This window comes from Cyanidioschyzon merolae, chromosome 16, assembly GCF_000091205.1.
Source record: "Cyanidioschyzon merolae strain 10D DNA, chromosome 16, complete genome".
NCBI lineage: Eukaryota > Rhodophyta > Bangiophyceae > Cyanidiales > Cyanidiaceae > Cyanidioschyzon > Cyanidioschyzon merolae.
The window spans coordinates 41,021-61,180 of NC_010142.1; the positions used below are offsets into that span (position 1 = coordinate 41,021).

The window sequence follows — 20,160 nt, forward strand, 5'->3', positions numbered from 1 at the left end:
AGGTCATGCCGAAAGCTCACAGAACTTGCCGCGTCAAATATTCGATTCCGTTAGAAAGACAACTGATATGCATTTTGTGACGATTGACGAAATCGAGCACGCCAGCAGGATATTACCGCTCACGGGATATGCCCACAGAACCTGTGTCTCTTCCGTTTCCGCGGAAAAGAGTCTTGGACTCCGACATCAGTCATCTCAGCGATCGCTTCCAGCAGGGCATGCGACAGCGCAGCATGCGAAAGGGGGAATCGACGGACTGGAATTTCATGACTTGGCCTCCAGTCTGGAATTTCCCTCCAGTGCGTGCATTATCATGGACAATATTGCGTCCAACAAATCCTCTGTCAAATGGAACATCGTGCTCTTGCGTGTGCAGCGGACAGCGTACTCGCCGAGGGCACCGCCCAGAAGAAGCCCGTGATTATCGGGTAGGCAACGAGCGGGGAAACGGAGGTCGACCTCGAGTGGCGCCCTCTCTACCCGTAGACGACAGGTACCGAGCGATGAACCAGGCTTTAACGCGACACAGGGCGCCCTCTTGGTGAAGAGCGTGCGTTGGATATACGGGAACACCTGACTGCATACAAGTGTCAGCGCTGCGAAGGCCGCTCCGAGGCTTCACAGAAGAAGAAGCTGAAAATTGCAAGCAAAGCGTAGAAGTAACGTTCGCATATGCATGAAATGCTTCGAGACCAAGCGGAAGCGGGAAAAGCGGTACTTTATCGCTGCCACCAACATCCTTCGACTGCCTGCATCGGAGCTAGATAGACAGGGCAGACCGGGGTCCATCAACCAGGAGCTACGGGAGTCCCGACAAAAGCCTTCACAGACCAAAGCCGCATATGCCACTGCTGACGACACCGAGAAGGAACCGAAACTTTAGTTTGTACGCCCGAGTTAGAGGAGTCGCTCCATTTGATTCTGACGCGGCTGTAAAGCCACCTGAGAGAATCAACGAAGAGCAGCACCGTTCCCAAAGATTGATCCGATTGGCAACCCGGACGCGAAGTACATACCCCATTCCGCATGAGCTGGGGTTTTGGCTGTCGTTGCAGGCGCTTTTGCGCAGAGCCAGAGGCTCCATATGCTACGAAGCGGTCATGCGGTATTCGCGAAGAGAAGCACAACACGCAGGCTCGTGGTACCAGAGTGACACCGAAAGGCTTAGCCAGGCGCTGGAACAGTGGCTGAGACGTGTTCCATCGCAGCTGACGCCTCTAAGGCCAGCCGATGACGCGATACTGTTTCGGAACCTGTGGGGTAAACGGGACCACTTTCTGGATGACAGCAATGTCGAAGCATCGCTCTCCTCTGAGCAAAATCCGCAACAAGTTCAGACCCAGACACAAGTTCAAGGCCGCGGAACCCTCGAGATCCTGGTGGTGCCGCACGCTGGTTACGCTTACTCGGGTGAAACCGCTGCATTCGCCTACGCTCAAGTGGATCCAGCGCGCTTTGATCGTGTGGTGATTATCGGGCCCTCACACCACGTGTACATGCAGAAGTGCGGCTTATCGGGAGCGGAGCGGTTGGCGACTCCCCTGGGCGACTTGCTGGTAGACACCGCACTGGTCCAATCTTGGAGTCAGCTCTATCCGGAGCTTTTCGAGATACTGTCCAAGAGTACTGACGAGGACGAGCACTCAATTGAAATGCAGCTACCCTTCTTGGCGAAGGTGTTTCAGGGACGCTTACAACAGGTTCGCTTTGTGCCGATCATGTGTGGAGCGTTGTCGCCATCCAAGGAGAAGGCATGCGGGCGTTTCTGCGCAGAGCAGGTGTTGCAGCCCCGGACACTGCTCGTGGTATCTACCGACTTTTGTCACTGGGGTCAACGTTTTGGTTATACACCCGGCTGCAAGGACAAACTTGCTCAAGAACGCCAACGCCTTGGTGTAGGCCTCTCCGACTATATTCGTGCGCTCGACTCGATGGGCATGTACTTGATTTCCCTGAAAGATGCCGAGGGCTTCCGCGCTTACCTCCAGAAGACTGGCAATACGATCTGCGGCAGACATCCTCTGGCGGTGATGCTCTGGGCAGTGCATTTCGCGGAACCTTCTGCCTGGCGACTTGTGTTCCTGCGATATGCGCAGTCCTCAGCTTGTGTGGATGCGCACGATAGCTCCGTGAGCTATGTGGCTGGCGCTGGCTACAGGGTTTACGAAGAACCCAGAGAGACGAAATCCCTGAGGTAGGGTTACAACGAAAAGCCAAGATGAGCGTCGATGGAAACTGCTTGTTTGGAGCGGCGCAATGAAGGCATGATGCGGATTTTCTCGTGGCTCGCTTCGTTACCGCCGTTTGAGGTGCCCGGTTTCACTGCATCACTGGTATTTTGTCAGGACGCGCACGCTTACTTTGCTTGCAGTGCTTCGATGCGACGAGAGCATGTGTATCCTGCTCACACCGTTGGCATTTATAGTGCCGATCATCCCACAACGAACGAAGTGCTCTACTTGTTGCGGTGTTTGCCCCGCGGCACTGAGCGTGCCTCGTATTCTTTCTCCGAAGCGCGCATCACGAAACGCTTCCTCTTTGCGTCAGTCTAGAAGCAGATACCTCGATGTAGACGCACGGAACGCAAAGAAGAGATGCTAGCTCGTAAAAGTAGCAATGCTGTTTACCGAGCTCTAGCGCTCGTTCCAAGCCTCACAGCGCGTACACCTCGCTACTGGCAGTGAATTCCAGGGCAGGCGGCCACCAAGAGCGAGCCAGTGACCCTATGCCAATTCGGATTCAAGAAAAAGGCGCGCAGACCTCAAACGGCGTACTGCCTGCGTTGTTTAGCGAGAACACAAACGCGTTCGAAAGCGATAGTGCGCAACGAACCATTCGTCACCTCCTTGATAGGACCAGAGTTCTGCACATGCCATGAAGAAGGTTCGCCAGTAGGCCTCCCATCGGATCGCCTCCCTTTCGCTTCCATAGACTTGCCGAAAGAGTTTTCTAACCGCTTCACGATTGCGGTCCATGTTGCTCAACCAGTGCTCCGCGGTGTTCGCGTAGTGCATGCCGTTGACACTCCATTTGCGCTCCAGTAACAAGTGCTCTTGGAAACGATACAGCAATCTATCGCTTGGCATGGTACCGCCTGTAAAGAAATACCGAGCCATCCAGTCCGCTTCACTGGTCGCCTCGAAGTGGTACGGCACAGCACGGTGAACAAAGATATGGATGAAGAGCTTGCCCTGTCCGTCCGGCTTTAACCAACCCGCGATCTTTGCCAACAGTCTATCGTACTGCTTCATATGCTCAAACATTTCGACGCTCACGATGCGATCGAAAGCGGCACCCGCCGACACATTGCTGGGGCCGTCCCAGTCGTTGATGTCCGCAGTAAGCACCTGGATTCGCGGGTTCGATTCACCTTTGGTAGTCCAACCGGCGCTCTCAAGGCGGTTCTCAATAAAAGCCCGTTGTGACTTGGAGTTGCTCACTGCAACGATGCGCATATTCGGATAGCGCTCGGCGAGGTAGAGACTGAGCGAGCCCCATCCACACCCCAGGTCCATAACATACTGACCATCAGCGAGCTCAGCGCGTTCACATGTGAGCGCCAACATAGCCTCCTCTGCTTCAGCCAGAGATCCGGTGCCGCGGCACGCAAAGTACCCGCAGGAGTACTTGAGGCGTGGTCCGAGCACGAGTTCAAAGAACGCACTGGGTACCTCGTAGTGCTGCTCGTTCGCAGCAGTCGTGTGCTCTGCGATGGAACTGCGTCTATGCAAGTCCTCAAGAAACAACTCTTCTTTGTCGGCGATAATCGTTACGAGAGAAGTTTCAGGCTCCGATCCAGGACGAACGCCTGGGAGTGGACTGTACAGCTCCGCGAGCCGTTCACGGAGGAGTTTGCGTATGCCTGCTCGAATCACCCAGTCGGGCAGGAGGTTGCGCTCCAGCAACCTTTGCGCCACGCTCAAGAGCATTGTTGGAGTCAGTCCAGCTCTTGATACGAACGTGAAACAAAGTGAACGACTTGCAAGGAGTGCCTCCTGTTTGAACGCGGATAACAGCGTAACAAATAGTTATGAAGCGCTTTGGATCGTCGCACGGGGTATTGACGCGCAGCCTTTTGTGATTTATTGTGCTGGATAGAAAACGTACATTGACCATTCATCGTTGATTCCGTGATTAGATATTGGCATTCGGTGAACGCATCCATCATGGTGCACGCTACCTTCAAGTTCCATGACTTGTACTTTTTATCGGATGTACTGGTTATTTCGTACGTTCTATTGTGCACCGAGGCTGCCTTGATGGTCAGCAAAAGTGCCTGTACCGATGATTCGAATGCTGCGCAGAGACTGCGAGGCATTGCCATATGACTGAGGACGTCAGCTGGAGGTATCGTTCACCCGACACGGCATCGGGATTCATGATCATTCTGGAAGCTGGAAAGCCGTGCAGAAAGGCCTGCTGCCTACTGCCTGCGGCAGCGCGAAGCGGTATGCTCGGAGACGATCGGGTCTCGGGCGATGTCTAGATGCATCCTGTTCGCTGCTCTTCTCAGCGTAATCTTCGTTGCAGACGTTCTGCTCAGATCTCTCTTCAGCACCCGACACTATAGATGCCTACAAAGTACAATCACCGTTGACTCGTCCGTCTCTAGGGCGCTTCCGCTTTGGCGATAAACTTTCGTAAATACGGAGAACGTTTCCCTGTTAAAATGGCTACCGTAGATTGCCAGAGGGATTCTCTTATCTGGTTGCTCGTTGGTGGTTCGATTCCGTTCTCTTTTGAATTTATTATGTAAGGAAAACGCCCGCTCATCTCCGAGTTCTACCGCTCTCCATGATAGAATGCTCTGCAGCTGAGACGCTTCTATATGTTGTCGAAAACACGTGGTGTCTCGCATTCATTTACGACAATGCAAGACGGCAGCAACCGTTGCAGAAATCGCCAAACAAGCATATCTCTCTGCTGGAAGGAATGAGTCCGATTCCTCGTTCGCTGCACGAGTTCAGGCTCAGATCGCATCTCACTTGAAAGACAGCACGGGACTGTGACAGCCACTCGTGAAATGCCTGCACAGCAGTGCAGTGTTGTGCCATGATTTTTCTGATAGGCCAGGATGTCCATAGGTACTCGTCACAGCGTGGATGTTCTCTTCTGGTTTGCCTGATGCATGAGCCCGACACAAGGATGCACAGACGGAGCGCGCTCGGCCGAAGCAGCGAACCTCTGATTGACCCGAAAAGAAGCTAGCAAGACATGCGATTACATGCACACAGTCGCATTTTTGTGCATGTTCTTCGAGGCGCTCAGCGCAAGTCGCGGGCAGGGAGATGTTCGCACTCTTGAAAGTCGGGCCCGTACATGGTGAGGTTTTTGGTCGTGCCCTGGCGGCCCGCACTTGAAAGGCATCTCTCGGATGGGCGATTAAGTCTCGCATGAGCGCCGGTGCCGAAACGATCAGGTTTTCGTCTGCGGGTCCCATCGCTAAAGCAAAAAGGAAACTCTCTGGAATTGTATCAATCTACAATATACTGTTCATTTAAGAATCTATCCAACTTCTGAACACGCCATTGCCGAAACAAATAGGTTCTTCAGCTGGCGAGTGCAGTGCGTAGAAGCGAATCCGGTCAACAATGAATGCGGAACGCATAGAAGAACGGAATCGAACCACCAACGAGCAACCAGATAAGAGAATCCCTCTGGCAATCTACGGTAGCCATTTTAACAGGGAAACGTTCTCCGTATTTACGAAAGTTTATCGCCAAAGCGGAAGCGCCCTAGAGACGGACGAGTCAACGGTGATTGTACTTCGTAGGCATCTATAGTGCCGGGTGCTGAAGAGAGATCTGAGCAGAACGTCTGCAACGAAGATTACGCTGAGAAGAGCAGCGAACAGGATGCATCTAGACATCGCCCGAGACCCGATCGTCTCCGAGCATACCGCTTCGCGTTGCCGCAGGCAGTAGGCAGCAGGCCTTTCTGCACGGCTTTCCAGCTTCCAGAATGATCATGAATCCCGATGCCGTGTCGGGTGAACGATACCTCCAGCTGACGTCCTCAGTCATATGGCAATGCCTCGCAGTCTCTGCGCAGCATTCGAATCATCGGTACAGGCACTTTTGCTGACCATCAAGGCAGCCTCGGTGCACAATAGAACGTACGAAATAACCAGTACATCCGATAAAAAGTACAAGTCATGGAACTTGAAGGTAGCGTGCACCATGATGGATGCGTTCACCGAATGCCAATATCTAATCACGGAATCAACGATGAATGGCCAATCTATACGCTTTGTCAAACAAAAAACAATAGAAATGAATCCGCTTACAGCGAGGATCCAGCGCAGACGCGTCGCCCTACCGCCATCATATTCCACAATTGTGTATCATTGTCCAAGATACCGAGCAGCCGGAACAGAGGCCTCCTCCCGAGCCTTTCGCACCGCCTTGGCGCGACGGCTTTTTGAAGACCAGTATTCCAGCCGCAGCACCTGCTGCGTTTGCCCAGAGAGCAGCAGCCGTTCCGTGTGTGTGCCCTTTCTGGTTTCGAACGCTGTATTGAAGCACATTTTACGCACTCCACAGGGAAACAAGTGTCAAAAGCGCGTGTTGCACTATCAAGTACGGTTCGTTGCCTGCGACGCAACGCTAGGTACAACGCTGCGCCTTTGCTCCGTGGCGCAGTGTGCAGCCTGCGAGCCTGTGCGCCTTGTGCACAGTCTGTGCACTCGTTTCGAGACTATCCAAGCGCGTGCTCAGCTGAGCGTAGAAGGAAGAATAAGTTTTCGTGGCATAGGTAGCGCATTTCAAAGGTTTGGCGCGGAACCGAAAGACGCACGGGGCAATCGCCGCCTCTGCTGGCCGGAAAACCGTCATGAAAAGCAGGTTGTGCTGCGGGAACGGCGAATCAGAAATAAGTTGGGTTCCACTTCGAGCTCCGTGGTGCGAATATGTCGCGTCCCAGATACCTCACGAGCGAGGAGCCAAGCCCGCATGCATCGCCAGTGCAGCCGGCTAGGGTACGAAAGGCGCAGTTATCGTCGCCGCTTTGGGAGCACGCGTGCCCGCAGGCATTGCCCGAAGAGTCGATGCTGTCTCTTGGCCAAAAGCGAGCTCTTGGGGATCGACACGCTTACCATCGAGCTTTTGACGATGCTTGGCAGCGTCCCGGTCCCCGAGAGCGATCGACTTCAGAGCCGCTGCTCATGGGAGTCGACGCCTTTGTCTCGGGCGACTTGAAATTCAGCACTGCTGCGGAGGTTCCGCTGGACAGGTCTGCCGCCCATTGGAACCCGGACTCGACACCACTCCCGGGTCGATCGTTTGATGGGGCGTGCCTCCAGCAGACGGACTTTTCCAACTGGTACGCTGATGAGCCGAACTCATCCCTGATGATTCACGATGAATGCTTTGACACATCCGCAATCGATGGAGAAACGTATTCGGACTCGACATCGGGCGGGGTAGACGTGCGTCCGGAGCGGCCACCTTTCGCTTCTCCGCTGAGCGAAACCGACGATACGACGGAGGATAGGCCGCTGGTACACCCAATTAGGGAGTCGACGAGCGCTTGCCTGTGCCAGTATCGCATAGAATTCATGTGTGAGGCGTGCGTCTCTCGCGCTGGGAATGCGGACGGGGTAGTATCCGCCAGCCCGAGTGATTCCGAAAACGACCACTGCAGATTGCCAGAGCAATGCCCAATAGAACGGCCTGATGCCTGCTGTGGTCTCGGAACAACTGAAGCAGCAGGCAGCAGTAATGATCAAACACAGGTATCGACTGCGCAGCATGCGTCGGGCAATGCAGAGCGCTCCTCATCTGACACTCAACACGAGCGGCGATGTGAGGTATGCACATCATGCACCATGCAACGAGCGAGTCAGTGTGCGCACCATGCACAGTCAAGCGTCGTATGCCCTCTTTCCACTGGGGAACGTAGTTCACGGGATTCCGGGCTCAGTTCACTAAGGAATGTTCCCGCAGCGTCCGGCGATGCGCCTCCTCTTCGGAGCAGTGTCGCGGATGCAAGTGCGTACGACGCACGTCCGGAGGATCGAGATGCAGCTTGCATGGCGCTGCTTCCAGGTTATGGAGGCACGAACTCCGCGGCACAAGAACAAACCCGAAACGGATTTCCACTAGATAGGCATCTGGACTGCACTGCAGCGGAGACGCTGGTTGGCTCTGGGCGGCGTCGTAGTCTTGCTGCGGCAAACGCGTTCCGATCCCTGCTTCAAGGTCGGCAGCTGCCCAGCCGAACAACGCAGCGATGCAGCGCGGCACATGAGCCGTCCGATCTCATGGACACCGAGTCGGGTTGTGATGACTCGACATCCAACGCATCGTCACCGCCATCGTCGTCGATAGTCGCGAGAGGCAGCATGTTCTCATCAGACGCGAGTACCTTTCCTGCGGATGATGGTGCGAAACGCTCGCATCATTTGCCTTCAGCGAACTCGCCACCCGGCTCGTGTTCATCGAGTGACTCCATTGGGGCGCTACGCTCAGCGCCCATGCGAGACGCTTCTGCTGAAAGAGCACAGCAGAGCGCCCGGCGACAACGGGAGCCGCGTGGACCTCCAGATGAGCAAGCAGCAGGTGCATTGGTGACTTGTGCACACCTGTCGCAAATCGACACAACGCAGGCCTGGTCGGCGCCAATCGGCGAGTCCGGATGCGCCCTAGTCAAGTCAGCGACGCCGTTGTGTACGCACGACCTTGCGCCGGTAGACGGCGCTTGTGGTGTCGATGCTGCACACGAGAAACCAGCGCCTCTGCTGCACCTTGTTGACTCGAAGCAAACTGCAGCGTACTCGAGCGGTGCCTGGGATTCATCTGCTTCCTATGATGTGAGCAAAGACGACGACAACGACGACGAGGCTGCTGCTGCTGCTGCTGCTGCTGCTGCAATGCGCTGGACGCTGGAGCACCATCAGCGGATGCAGCAAACGGCGCTGTCGCCTTCTGCGGCCGTTCTGGACCACACCACGTCCATTGAGCTGCGTCTTGCGTTGGAGCAGGACGTTCCAGTCTCCGGACGGGCGCAGGTCAACAACGCAGATCGCGGTGATGCACCAGTATCCAGGTGTGGGCTACGCGGTGTCGGCGCTTGGCACGCTGTGGACACGACCGCCTGCAAAGCAACCTTTCCAAGTGTCCACGAACCTGCTTTTCCGCGTACAGATCAACCCTCAGACTCGGAGGATGCGTCGGGTCCACGTTCGCTCAAATGGTGCCGTACCACCACCATTGCGGATCCCGGTGATGGGAGTGGTTTGCGAGCGGACTCGCGCAGCGCCTCGAATGCGCCTACGCTACTAGTTGAAGGTGACACGAGCCACGTGACTGCCGGCTCGGGCAAAGTACCCTGTTCGGCTGCAGTCGCTCCAGGAATCGCGGACTGCTTGGCACCGACAAAGTCCTCGGAGACGCTCCCAGAGCATCGCCGAGATCGCAAGCATGCGCTACGAAAAGGCCAAAGCGTCTGGAGGCGGACCAGGTCTGCAGTAGCTCGTTCGTTCGAACACGCCGTTCAGAGTGTGCAAAGAGCAGCAAAACGCGCTTCGGGCCCCGGCGCTTGTACCCATCCGAGCGGAGCAAGACCCCAGGCCGCGGATCGGTGCCCAGAGAGCGTCTCCGTCGCCAGCAACACGGCCGTGAAACAGACTGCGCAGGGGTTTACGGATCTGTCGCTGGAACAGTCTTTGTATGATCGCTTGGCAGCGGACTTGGAGCGGACCATCGAACGGCTCAAGGCTCCTGTGGTGGCAAATGCGGTAGCTGCGGATCGACCGCTAGCCAAGGCCCCAAAACAGCATGCACACCATTTTGGTTTGCACATGTTCGAGCAACTTCGCGGACACTCGTTCGCTTGCCGACGACGAAAAGCCGCGACACGTCCTGGTCCCAGCGAGACTGCTGCAGATGCTGGGGCTGCAAGCGCATGCCTGCCGGCCGCAGATGCCACGGACTTGTTTCGAGCAGCGGACTGGGACAACGACGCTGTGCCAGCAGCAGCAGCAGCAGCATCACAGACGGAAGCCTTATTCGCGGTAGCAACGTGTGCGGATGGATTCGCGGTATCCTTCAGGGCACTTGACAGGCGCCTGGAGCGCGAGGGCCTAGCCGCAGGCGCAACCTCGGATGCAGCGCGACTACCATGCAACTGGGTCAAGAATCGCTACGCTGATATTCTCCCTTTCGATCGGACGCGGGTTCGCTTGCTGGAGGTGCAGTCCGCGGCCGCTGGTGGGCCGCCCTGGCTCCCCGCCACCGACTACATCAACGCCAGCTGGATACGGGGAGCGATCCCCGAGAGTCGGCGCTTCGCCTACATCGCAACGCAGGCACCGCGTGCCAACCATGAAAGCGAACGAGACTTTTGGCACATGATCGCCGAACAACGAGTGCCCTGTATCGTGATGCTTACGCGCACCATGGAACAGGGGCGAGAGAAATGCGCTCCATACATGCGAACCGGGGTATTCGGGGCCTATCAGCTGCGAATCGTTCGGGAGTACCACTGGCGTGTGGAGGGCGCGTGCTCAGCCTGGTGCCTGCAACCGCCGTGTGCTTCAGTGCAAAGCGATGCGAACGCTGCGGTATTGGCGGCTATACGCGACGCGGAAACGACGACACCGTTGATTGTTCGCGTGATAGAGCTTCAACGCGTGCGACCGCTCAACCAGAAGCGGGATGCAGCTAGCACCCAGAGCACCGTCTCGCTGCCGCTGGAGCGCATCGGGGATCGATGGCGACTCGTCCAGCTGCAGTATACGGCGTGGCCGGATCACGGGGTCCCGCAGTCGGTGGTGCCGCTCCTGCAGCTCGTCGATCTCGTGAACGATGCCCGGACGCTCTACGGAGCTAGCCAGGCGGCCATGTTGGATCGACTCCGTGGCAACCTCGACGCCAGAGAGCGTTTGTTAACGGTTAGCTTGCAGGAGCGGGGCACAGCGATGGGGCCGTGTTCGCAAGCAGCAGCGGCAGCAGCTGGTGCTGGTGCTGGACCAGTCGGAGACTCAGCGCCGCTGGTACGCTCGGCCAGCCGGACTCGATACGGCCCTGTCGTGGTACACTGCAGTGCAGGTATTGGCCGCACGGGTACATGGATCGCGCTCCATTTGCTTCTGGAGAAACTGAAACACGGTGATGGGCCGGCACCCGGCGAAACCTTCGCTGACTTTACAGCCCAGACGGTGCTGCAGTTGCGTGCACAGCGCATGGGTATGGTTCAGACCGCAGCCCAGTATCGTCTGCTGCACGAAGCGTGCTTGCTGGGCTTGCGGCGTGACTCGCAGCCGTTGATCAAACTGCCACCGGATGAGGACTTGTTTGCGGAGGCATCGACGAGGTCTCAGATGACTGCAGCAGATCGGGCGGGCGCGTTCCCTGCTCCGCAACATGACGACAGTGTCAGTCGCTGAACGGATGCTTTGCGTATAAAACATGGAGCGTTCAGGTGAGGAAACATAGAGACTTGTACGTTTACGGGTTGCCAGCTGCAGATCACGGGTACACGCTCTTCGAGCAAACTCAACGACGCCGTGGGTCATACTCACCAACAAAATCATCCCCGTCATCCTGCTTCGAAGACCAGCTAATGAAGAGTACCAGCATCGTGATGAAGACACCGAGCAGCACGATGAGCAGACGTGAGTCGTCGATTCCAAGCGGCTCACCGGTGCCGTCGGTGGCCCAGGCGGCAGACCCCAGGGTCATCCATGAGGTTAGCGTGGTCACAGCGCTAACGGGCACTGCCTGCCAGCCTGCCGGCAGCCGTGCGCGCTCTTGTTTCGTACTATGCAGCGCACACTGAAGACGCGCGGGAACTCGCCTTGCCGCCACAGCAAGCTTAAGCGTTGTGCCGCTGGTGCTAGTGCCCGCTGAAACCGGTCCCCGAACGAGACCCAGCGGAGAAACGAAAGCACAGTTGACCATGGATAGTATATAGCGAAAAACTCGAGAAGGGCTTGTTCTTGTAACTGGACTAGGTGTGCTTAGGCACGTTCCAAAGGCAAGCACACGAGCAACACGTGCTCCGTGTTGAAACTGTACCGATGCGTGCTCTCCGACGATCGCCGCCGAGCTCACGATCGAGGCGCAGGAGGCCGCACACTGGGATGCGTAAAACGCTCAATTACATGTGCCTGCGGATAGCGCGCCCGCTCCTGACGAGATCGCGTTCCGGCGGCGGGCGTCGTCGTCGCGCACCGTTGGATGCCACACGCCGTGCTATCGGCATGATTATGGGTAATTTTATATACACAATTGGTCTATACGGTCGTGCGTAGCAGAAGACATCCAGGGTCGCATCCGATGCACAGAAGCGCTATCGGCATGATTATGGGTAATTTTATATACACAATTGGTCTATACGGTCGTGCGTAGCAGAAGACATCCAGGGTCGCATCCGATGCACAGAAGCGCTATCGACATGATTATGGGTAATTTTATATACACAATTGGTCTATACGGTCGTGCGTAGCAGAAGACATCCAGGGTCGCATCCGATGCACAGAAGCGCTATCGGCATGATTATGGGTAATTTTATATACACAATTGGTCTATACGGTCGTGCGTAGCAGAAGACATCCAGGGTCGCATCCGATGCACAGAAGCGCTATCGGCATGATTATGGGTAATTTTATATACATAATTGGTCTATACGGTCGTGCGTAGCAGAAGACATCCAGGGTCGCATCCGATGCACAGAAGCGCTATCGGCATGATTATGGGTAATTTTATATACATAATTGGTCTATACGGTCGTGCGTAGCAGAAGACATCCAGGGTCGCATCCGATGCACAGAAGCGCTATCGGCATGATTATGGGTAATTTTATATACATAATTGGTCTATACGGTCGTGCGTAGCAGAAGACATCCAGGGTCGCATCCGATGCACAGAAGCGCTATCGACATGATTATGGGTAATTTTATATACATAATTGGTCTATACGGTCGTGTGTAGCAGATGGCATCCAGGGTCGCATCCGATGCACAGAAGCGCTATCGACATGATTATAGGTAATTTTATATACATAATTGGTCTATACGGTCGTGCGTAGCAGAAGACATCCAGGGTCGCAGCGTCCACCAGGTAGGAACGCCAGCCAGACGCCACTCACATCGCTGCGACGCTAGAGCGCCCGTGGGATCTGCAAAGAAAAACCCTGTCGTGGCGCTTGGTATGCGTACTGGGATCAACGCCCACGTAGATAAAGCCTGATGGACGTTGCCTGCGCACCATACAGAACACAGTCGCTTGGATGGGGCATCCTAGCGACGCCTGCACTTGGCGAAAAACCTCGCTGTGTCAAACTGCGGCGCGAAACCACGCCTTGGCCGTCCCTGCGTAGACACTGGCCTGGCTGTCTGCGACACGGCACGAAGCCGCTGTCGAGGGACATCGGTCTGCTGGATGCGGTGCATTTGTACCTTAGATCGAATGTACAGCTGCGTGGAGGCGCTGCCGCTGGGGGTCCGTCCAGCTGTTGCATGAGCGCAGACTCGCCAGCACAGCACCAGCGACGGTGGAAGCGCCCTGGGCAAACGTCCGGAAAGCGTCGCCCGCGCAAGTCTTTGACTTCACCAGACAGCGAGCGTGCTACAAACGAGGAGGAGCAGTCAACACCGAGGCAAGCGGACACAACGCGAAAATCGCCCTCTGGTAGTGCAGCACTAGCGGTAAAGTCGCAGCCACCGACAGCGACGACGGAGAGCACCATTCCGCAGTGCTCGCGCGAGTTCATCGAACTCTGTCGCGTACAGTTCGAAGTACTTGCGAGTGTCCTCGGCGTAACTCGTTGTGCACTGTGCGTACGGCGCGAAGCACCCGACGGTGCCCTAGAGTTTGTGCCGCTCTGTGTATATCCCGAGTCGCAGTGTGTCTGGGTGGTTGGCGCAGCGCCTGGCTCTCGTCCGCCGGTAGGCCCAGCGGCACTGCCGGGTGGCGTCGCCGCTGGACGACTGCTCCCCGAGTACCCTTTTATTGACCTGAACGCTGACACTGCAATGCCCTTGACTGACGGGGGATTATCGGCGCCACTCCTTGATGGGAATACCGTGCTCGGAATCTTGGTCGTTTGGCGCGATCACGGAACCGATTCAACGCCGAAGCCACGAATACTGCCCGAAGAACCCTCGCACTGGACCATGGACGAGCGTGTGCGACTCGTTTCAATTGCGAAGACGCTTGCACTAGCGCTCGTACTGGACCAGCGTCATCGGCACAAGGCGTCTGGTGCATCACAGGCGTCAACGCGAGCTGTGGTGTCATCATCACCGACGAATGACGGTGACATGCAAGAGGTAGGCTCCAGATGCGAGCCCCGTGCCTCAGCCGAAGCGCCACCGCATTCGCATGCCGACCCGTTGGCTCCAGCGTCAGCGCGAGAACCGAAGGCCCCGACAGGTGAGCGAACGTCGCTGAAGCGCAACCGCCGGAAGCGCACGGAGAACAGCGCCCAGCTGCCTGCGTCGGAAACGCTTGCGCACTGGGTTGACACGCGAGTACTGTCCAGTCATGAGCGCCAAACTTGGGGCTCTGCGCAGGCTCGGGAGAGCGCCATGATCGCACAAATTCGCGACGTACTCAGCAATATCCTGCACCAAGCGAAAAGCCCAATCACGGCTTTGCGCACCTTTGGAAAGTTACTTCTGCGTCGACTGCCCCCCGGTGATGTGAATCGAGACCTGGCCCGTGATATCATTGTACAGTGTGAGCGACTGAATGAACTCTTATCGCCGTTGGACACTGTGACCTTGCAGGTTGCCCAGTTGCCACCAGCGAAGGATATCGATCGTGTTTCGCCAGCTGCGGCCTCAAAGAACGCACGCCCGTGGCCAAGGTCGATGCCGCACCCGACAACAACAACAACAACAACAACAACAACAACAACAGCGGCAACGTATGCGCTACCAGGCAGGATGTTGCCACCGCCGCCACGCTCCTTGCTGCTCCCGGCACCAGGAACAAATGCACAGGACGCAGTAGTGACACCAAGCAATACCAATGATGATGATGATGATGAGCTACTCCATAGTAGGAGTAGCGCCCTCGAGAACGGCAGACTACACCTCTGTTGGATGAACGACATCGTGCGCCCGCTGCTCGGTACTGCAACTGCGCTGGCCATGGAGCACGGCGTTGAGCTGCGCGCGCGCCTTGATCAGGTACCTGCGATTCTCGCCGATGCCTTTGCGCTTCGTGAGGCAATCAGTAACGTGCTCGAGAACGCTATCAAGTATACGGGCACGGTACAACCTGGCGCTCGGGGTCGCCTTGTCCTCCTCTGGATCCAACTCGTATCCCTGAATGCAGGCAGAGATCGCAGCGCGGGTGAAATCACGGAACTGCGCCCCCTGGAAGCAGTGCCTGGTGGTACCTTCGATGCAGAGGAGCCGCAGGCACACGACGATCTTGCAGTGGCCCTGTTCGTCGGGGATACCGGTCCGGGTATCCCTCGTGGTGAACTGGAACGAATTTGGGAGCGCGGTTATCGAGGACGTCGCGCTCGGCAGGACAGCGCTGCAGAGCGCGCGAGTTTGGAAGCAGGCTCCGCTGGAGCAGAGAATCGCGAGAACTCGCCTATCTCGTTACCGTCAACATCGAGACGGATGCAGTCGGGCGCATCCGACACTGACTCAGCGCAGCATGGATTAGGACTCTACTTGACGCGCCAGCTCGTAGAGCGTATGGGCGGTATGGTCATTCTACAGAGTCCGTGGCCGCAATCAGAGCGAGCGCGTTCACCACCCGGTATCAGTGGGACCACAAACGATGCCCAGTGGGCGACACACATCCTTCCGCAGAACGCACCGCCCCTTGAGGAGATGCACGTCTACGTCAACGCACCGGCAGCGGATTCAACGACTCGAACGGGGCAGCGAGCACATCGTCGAGGGACCCTCGTTGGTATTGTGTTTCAGCGAGCAATATCGGCTGGAACGCCCGCTTCATAGTATATATTCCCGGGGCTATGAGCTCGCGCAAGCGATGTGCTGGTTCGCGAGCACCTGCGCTGGTGCCAGTCGTGCTGGTGCGCACGCGTCTCGACTGGTAGCGAGTCAGCGGTGCGGGTGCGGCTTCTGGGGAACCGCGGGCGCGCTCCAAACGTACACACACAAACACACACAGGCATACACAAACAGAGAGAGACAGACATACATACACACAGGGCGTGTTTCGCGGCTGTCGTCCCAGAGAGGAATCCTGGCCCCGTGACGTATGCATCGTCGGCTGTTTGTTGGTGACACGGGGGTTTGGTGCTCCCCCGAATAAACAGCAGGCTGTTGTTTACGATACATGGCGAGTTCTCGAGTCTGCAGGTAACGAAAGGGGTTCCTGCGACGGGCACCCGGGTTGATCAAGCGCGAGCTTCGATACTGATAAACGGCCCGCTCGTTGTGTATGCGTCGTCTATCTAGTGACCGGACGACGTCGGTGCACCATTACCCGCATGATGATCATCTTCTTCATCAAAATCATCATCATCATGAGTATCCGTTTGTCTGGTTTGCTGTGCTGCCTGGTAGAATGTAAACGTTTGGAGAACTTGCCGCTGAAAAACAGCCTTTGTCTGTAGTCCTGTCACCTTGTCATGCTTTTTCAAGATCTTTTCGAAGCCGGTTGCATTCAGTTCGATAAAATTCACCAGTTCCATGATTTCGACGTAGTGCTCTCGATACCGTTGACGGAGGAGCGCGAGTCGCTGCTGGTCTTGACGTCGCAGGGAGGCCTCGGCATCGACGGCGAGCGCTTGCGAGATGCGCTCGAGCTCTCGCTCCATGGCGCAAAAGAAAGCGTCTACCTTGACAGCTTCGATATGGAGGCGCTCGAAGAAGCGACGTTCCATTCGCCAAAAGGCCTCCCGATGCGATTGAGCCCATTGCTCGCTCGACATGAGCGGTGTGCTGGGTAGCGCACCGTTCCAAGGCTGCGCTCTCATCGTCGGGTTCCGAGACGCAAGTGTGGATCGTTGCGGCACTGCGACTACGGGCGCTGCGAGCGGGCTCGAGTATGCCAGTGTATGAGTCGTCTCGGCGGTTTGAAAACGAGACGGTGGCCTCTTATTGCAGCAAGCTCCCGGAGGCGTCTCGTTACGATCCTGTGCAGGAGGTGTTCTGGGTGGAATGATTTCCCCCAGGAGCGGGGTGCGCTCGTGCACGGGCTTGCTCCGTACAGCCGATGCTGGGTAGCACGCTGGCGACGCCCTGTCAGAGCCAACAGACGTTCGCGGACTCGTGCCTGGTGCATCGCGTCTAGCGGAAGCGTCTTCTCGCAGTGCGGCGCCCGGAAGCGGCCTCGCGAGTTGCAGCGGTGGCGGTGCTGCGGACGAGCAGGCATTGGCGGACCGCTCAGGCGCCGCCGCAAAATAGTCGCTGGGTGCATGACGCGGTGCACCGTGCTCTAGTTCGTAGAGCACATTCGCACTGGCCGTTTTCCGGAGCGCTGGAGCCAGTCGAGCGCTACGACTCTCGCGACGCTCGATCGCAGCAGCGCTGGTGTCCCCCGTGCTGGCCAATGGCGATGCTAACGGTCGTGGATAAGTATCCGTATGCATCGCTGGCGTTAGATTCAACGCAGTAACGTGTGCATCTGCTGCTCGTGCTGTTCCCGCTGCGTGAGCATCTTGATGAACACTCGGCGACGCAGCCTCGTCTTCCGCAGGTGCCGTCTGCGCACCATTCAGAGGTACGCGTGCGGCTGGGCACGGTGCGTCGCGGTGCCCTGCATTTTCTCCAGCGCTCGGGAAACCTCTCAGAGAATCAGGTACGCATCCCGTAACCGAGAAGCTGTGCTGTGAACGCAACGCGTTGCCACCCGGGTCACCAATGTGGTCGTCGTCGTCGTCGTCGTCGTCATCGCTTTCATCATCATCATCATCATGATCGTCATTATCGTTATCGTTCTTGGTAACGGTGTTGCGGTTGCGAGTCCTGCTGTCATTTGCGGCGCTAGCGCCCCCGGAGGATGCCATGTCCGCGACCCGCAAACGTTCCGCGTGATCCTCCACCCATCCAGGCGATTCTGAGACCTGCGATACCCCCGAGGGCATTCTGGTTGCTCCCCGTGCAGATTCGCTGCAATCGCCCGGTGAAGCAGACCGAGGTTCCACTGCGGTGCTCGCTTGCGCAGATATCCCGCCCGACACCTGTTTCTCGTTTCCAATGGCGTGCATCCACACACTAGCCCGCGTGCGCTGCTCGATATCCTCCGAGCCAGCAGAGATAACCGACACGCGGGCCAGACGGGCTCGCTCCTGCTCTGTCGCGTGGTGTTCGAGTCCTGTGCTTGGCGCGCTGGCCGCGTCTGAAGGAAGACGCTCGAATTTAGCGTCCGTCTGAGCATGGGGTGCAGCACCAGCGCCATCAGCTGTTTCTGGTGCTAATGCTACTGCCTCCGCACCCCAGGAACCGTGTTCCACAGGGGAACGGAGCGGGGCTATTCTTGCTGTCGCTCTCGCATGTAGCGTATCCACTTCAATTTCCTCCTCTGGGGGCGGACTCGACACCGAAGCAGTGGAAGACGAAGCACCCCGTCCACAGACCGCGTCTCCACGAATCCATATAGCTAGCGTAACTTCACGAAGCGGTGAACAGCTCATGGCGGGATCACCGGCCCCGTACTTGCGGAGCTGCTGTCGCACACTGCCCAGTCGGGAGATATATTTTTTCAACTCGCTATAATCAAGATAGTGCTCCCGCCACTCTGCAACTGCATTGTACATGAGCTGCTTTGAGAACTTCATGGTACTCAAACGTAAATCGTCTGTTGCATACTATGCTCAAGATCAGCAAGAAAATAGTGGTTCAACGCACAGCGCGTTCGTGCTCCTGCACGCTCTCCAAGTCGAGCGCTCTGAACGAGGCGGCACCTCCGGCTCGCTCGTGATGCGCGTTAACGTTCGAGCGGCGGTTTCGTGCACGCCCGACACCGCACCATCAACGCCGCTCTAAAGTCGAACGACTTCGGGCGTGTACAGTAGTGGCGGCAACCGTGCCCTAGACTTAAAGTCTCCAACTGAAGTGCAGACGCTTCCTAGGCTTTCTGGACCGGGCACTCACTACTGCTTCCAACTTGTTCTCATATAGTTCGAATTTGAGAGATTGTCCAATAAAGTTCATTCTTGTCCGCTCTGGAGGTCTCGTCTCCAGCGCTGCACATCTGCTTATATTGATAGCGGCATTAAAGTCGCGATTCACGAATTCCATGCGTTTCGTGCCATCATTGGTTGTACTTACCAATGCAAGGAGTCCACGAACTTTCGCCCTCCTTTCCATTTGCTCCTCCGTCAGCGGTCCATACTTTTTTATATCTTCAGGGCTCCGCTGTCACTTTTCCATCTCCACTCTCTGAAGTGTACACCCCAGTTCATGCTGTGTATAGGACGTTCGGAACACATCTATCGGTATCGTGACGAAACGCCGTGCACACTCTTTGTACGTTCTTGTCGTTGGAGCTGGTGTACACCCTTTTTGGGTCTTCCATCGCCCTGCTCCGTACGCGACTACGAGCGTCTGACTGTCATCCTCCTTCAAGGCGCTCAACTCATTGAAAAAGTTCGCGAACGCCCGCTGTTTCCCACAGTATAGATTCATGCGCAGACGAGCCGGCCGGGGCTTTGTATATTCTTCCCACAGCGCATCCCAATGCGCAAACCGATCTTCTATGAATTTCCGAAAAGCTGTAAAGCCCGCTCCTCGGCTCGTCACCTCGCTCATAGCTTCCAGGTGATCTTTCATTCCTGAATTCCACGTACAAATTTTCTTCCTCGCATTCATTATACCGGATCCTCGATAGCATCTTGCTCTCGAGAACCTCAAAAAGACGCATATCTTTCTGACGTAAGTTACCATCAGTCCCATCTTCCGCACACTTTGGTACAGCGATGGTTATGATATTCGTATTCCCAGGGTCCACGCCAACGACAAAGTCGTTATCCTGCACCTCCTGCATCGCAGGATCCCCATCATTCTCATCTACATCCTTCGCCGAGCCGTCTACAAGGTTGTACTTTTCCACTTCCTGCGTCACAGAATCCGCGTCCTTCTCGTCTATATTCTTCGCCACGGGCGAAGCCGAAGACGGACCAGGAGACGGGCCCAACGGCGCTGGAGGCGCAGAAGAACGCGTTTGCCGTTGGCATGGATCCCGGGAACACCCACATCGTTACCATCGCAGCACCCAAGCGTGA

At 56.5% G+C, this 20,160-nt stretch overlaps 5 protein-coding genes and 1 non-coding gene across 6 annotated transcripts, besides 2 other annotated features; 3 read left to right on the forward strand and 3 right to left on the reverse strand.

The window, feature by feature from the left end:
- Positions 1–1,100: 1,100 nt before the first annotated feature.
- On the forward strand, positions 1,101–2,198 carry CYME_CMP017C (probable CGI-27 protein; the record flags this gene model as incomplete). The annotated part of the gene is made up of 1 exon (XM_005537669.1): positions 1,101–2,198. One exon carries the CDS (start codon positions 1,101–1,103, stop codon positions 2,196–2,198), a length of 1,098 nt encoding a protein of 365 aa, XP_005537726.1.
- Positions 2,199–2,786: 588 nt separating this feature from the next.
- Positions 2,787–3,929, reverse strand: CYME_CMP018C (probable coclaurine N-methyltransferase; the record flags this gene model as incomplete). The annotated part of the gene is made up of 1 exon (XM_005537670.1): positions 2,787–3,929. The coding sequence occupies one exon, from the start codon at positions 3,927–3,929 to the stop codon at positions 2,787–2,789; it is 1,143 nt and encodes a 380-aa protein (XP_005537727.1).
- A 2,978-nt stretch (positions 3,930–6,907) lies between these two features.
- On the forward strand, positions 6,908–11,386 carry CYME_CMP019C (hypothetical protein, conserved; the record flags this gene model as incomplete). Its single annotated transcript, XM_005537671.1, has 1 exon — positions 6,908–11,386. The coding sequence occupies one exon, from the start codon at positions 6,908–6,910 to the stop codon at positions 11,384–11,386; it is 4,479 nt and encodes a 1,492-aa protein (XP_005537728.1).
- Positions 9,570–11,995, reverse strand: CYME_CMP020T. Its single transcript, XR_002461518.1, has one exon. It is a non-coding gene; the product is annotated as a hypothetical transcript (transcript).
- A 1,194-nt stretch (positions 11,996–13,189) lies between these two features.
- On the forward strand, positions 13,190–15,925 carry CYME_CMP021C (probable two-component sensor histidine kinase; the record flags this gene model as incomplete). The annotated part of the gene is made up of 1 exon (XM_005537672.1): positions 13,190–15,925. One exon carries the CDS (start codon positions 13,190–13,192, stop codon positions 15,923–15,925), a length of 2,736 nt encoding a protein of 911 aa, XP_005537729.1.
- A 461-nt stretch (positions 15,926–16,386) lies between these two features.
- CYME_CMP022C (hypothetical protein) lies at positions 16,387–18,714 on the reverse strand (the record flags this gene model as incomplete). The annotated part of the gene is made up of 1 exon (XM_005537673.1): positions 16,387–18,714. The coding sequence occupies one exon, from the start codon at positions 18,712–18,714 to the stop codon at positions 16,387–16,389; it is 2,328 nt and encodes a 775-aa protein (XP_005537730.1).
- Positions 18,715–19,075: 361 nt separating this feature from the next.
- Positions 19,076–20,036: a sequence feature (repetitive element).
- Positions 19,991–20,160: part of a sequence feature (repetitive element) that runs on past the window's edge.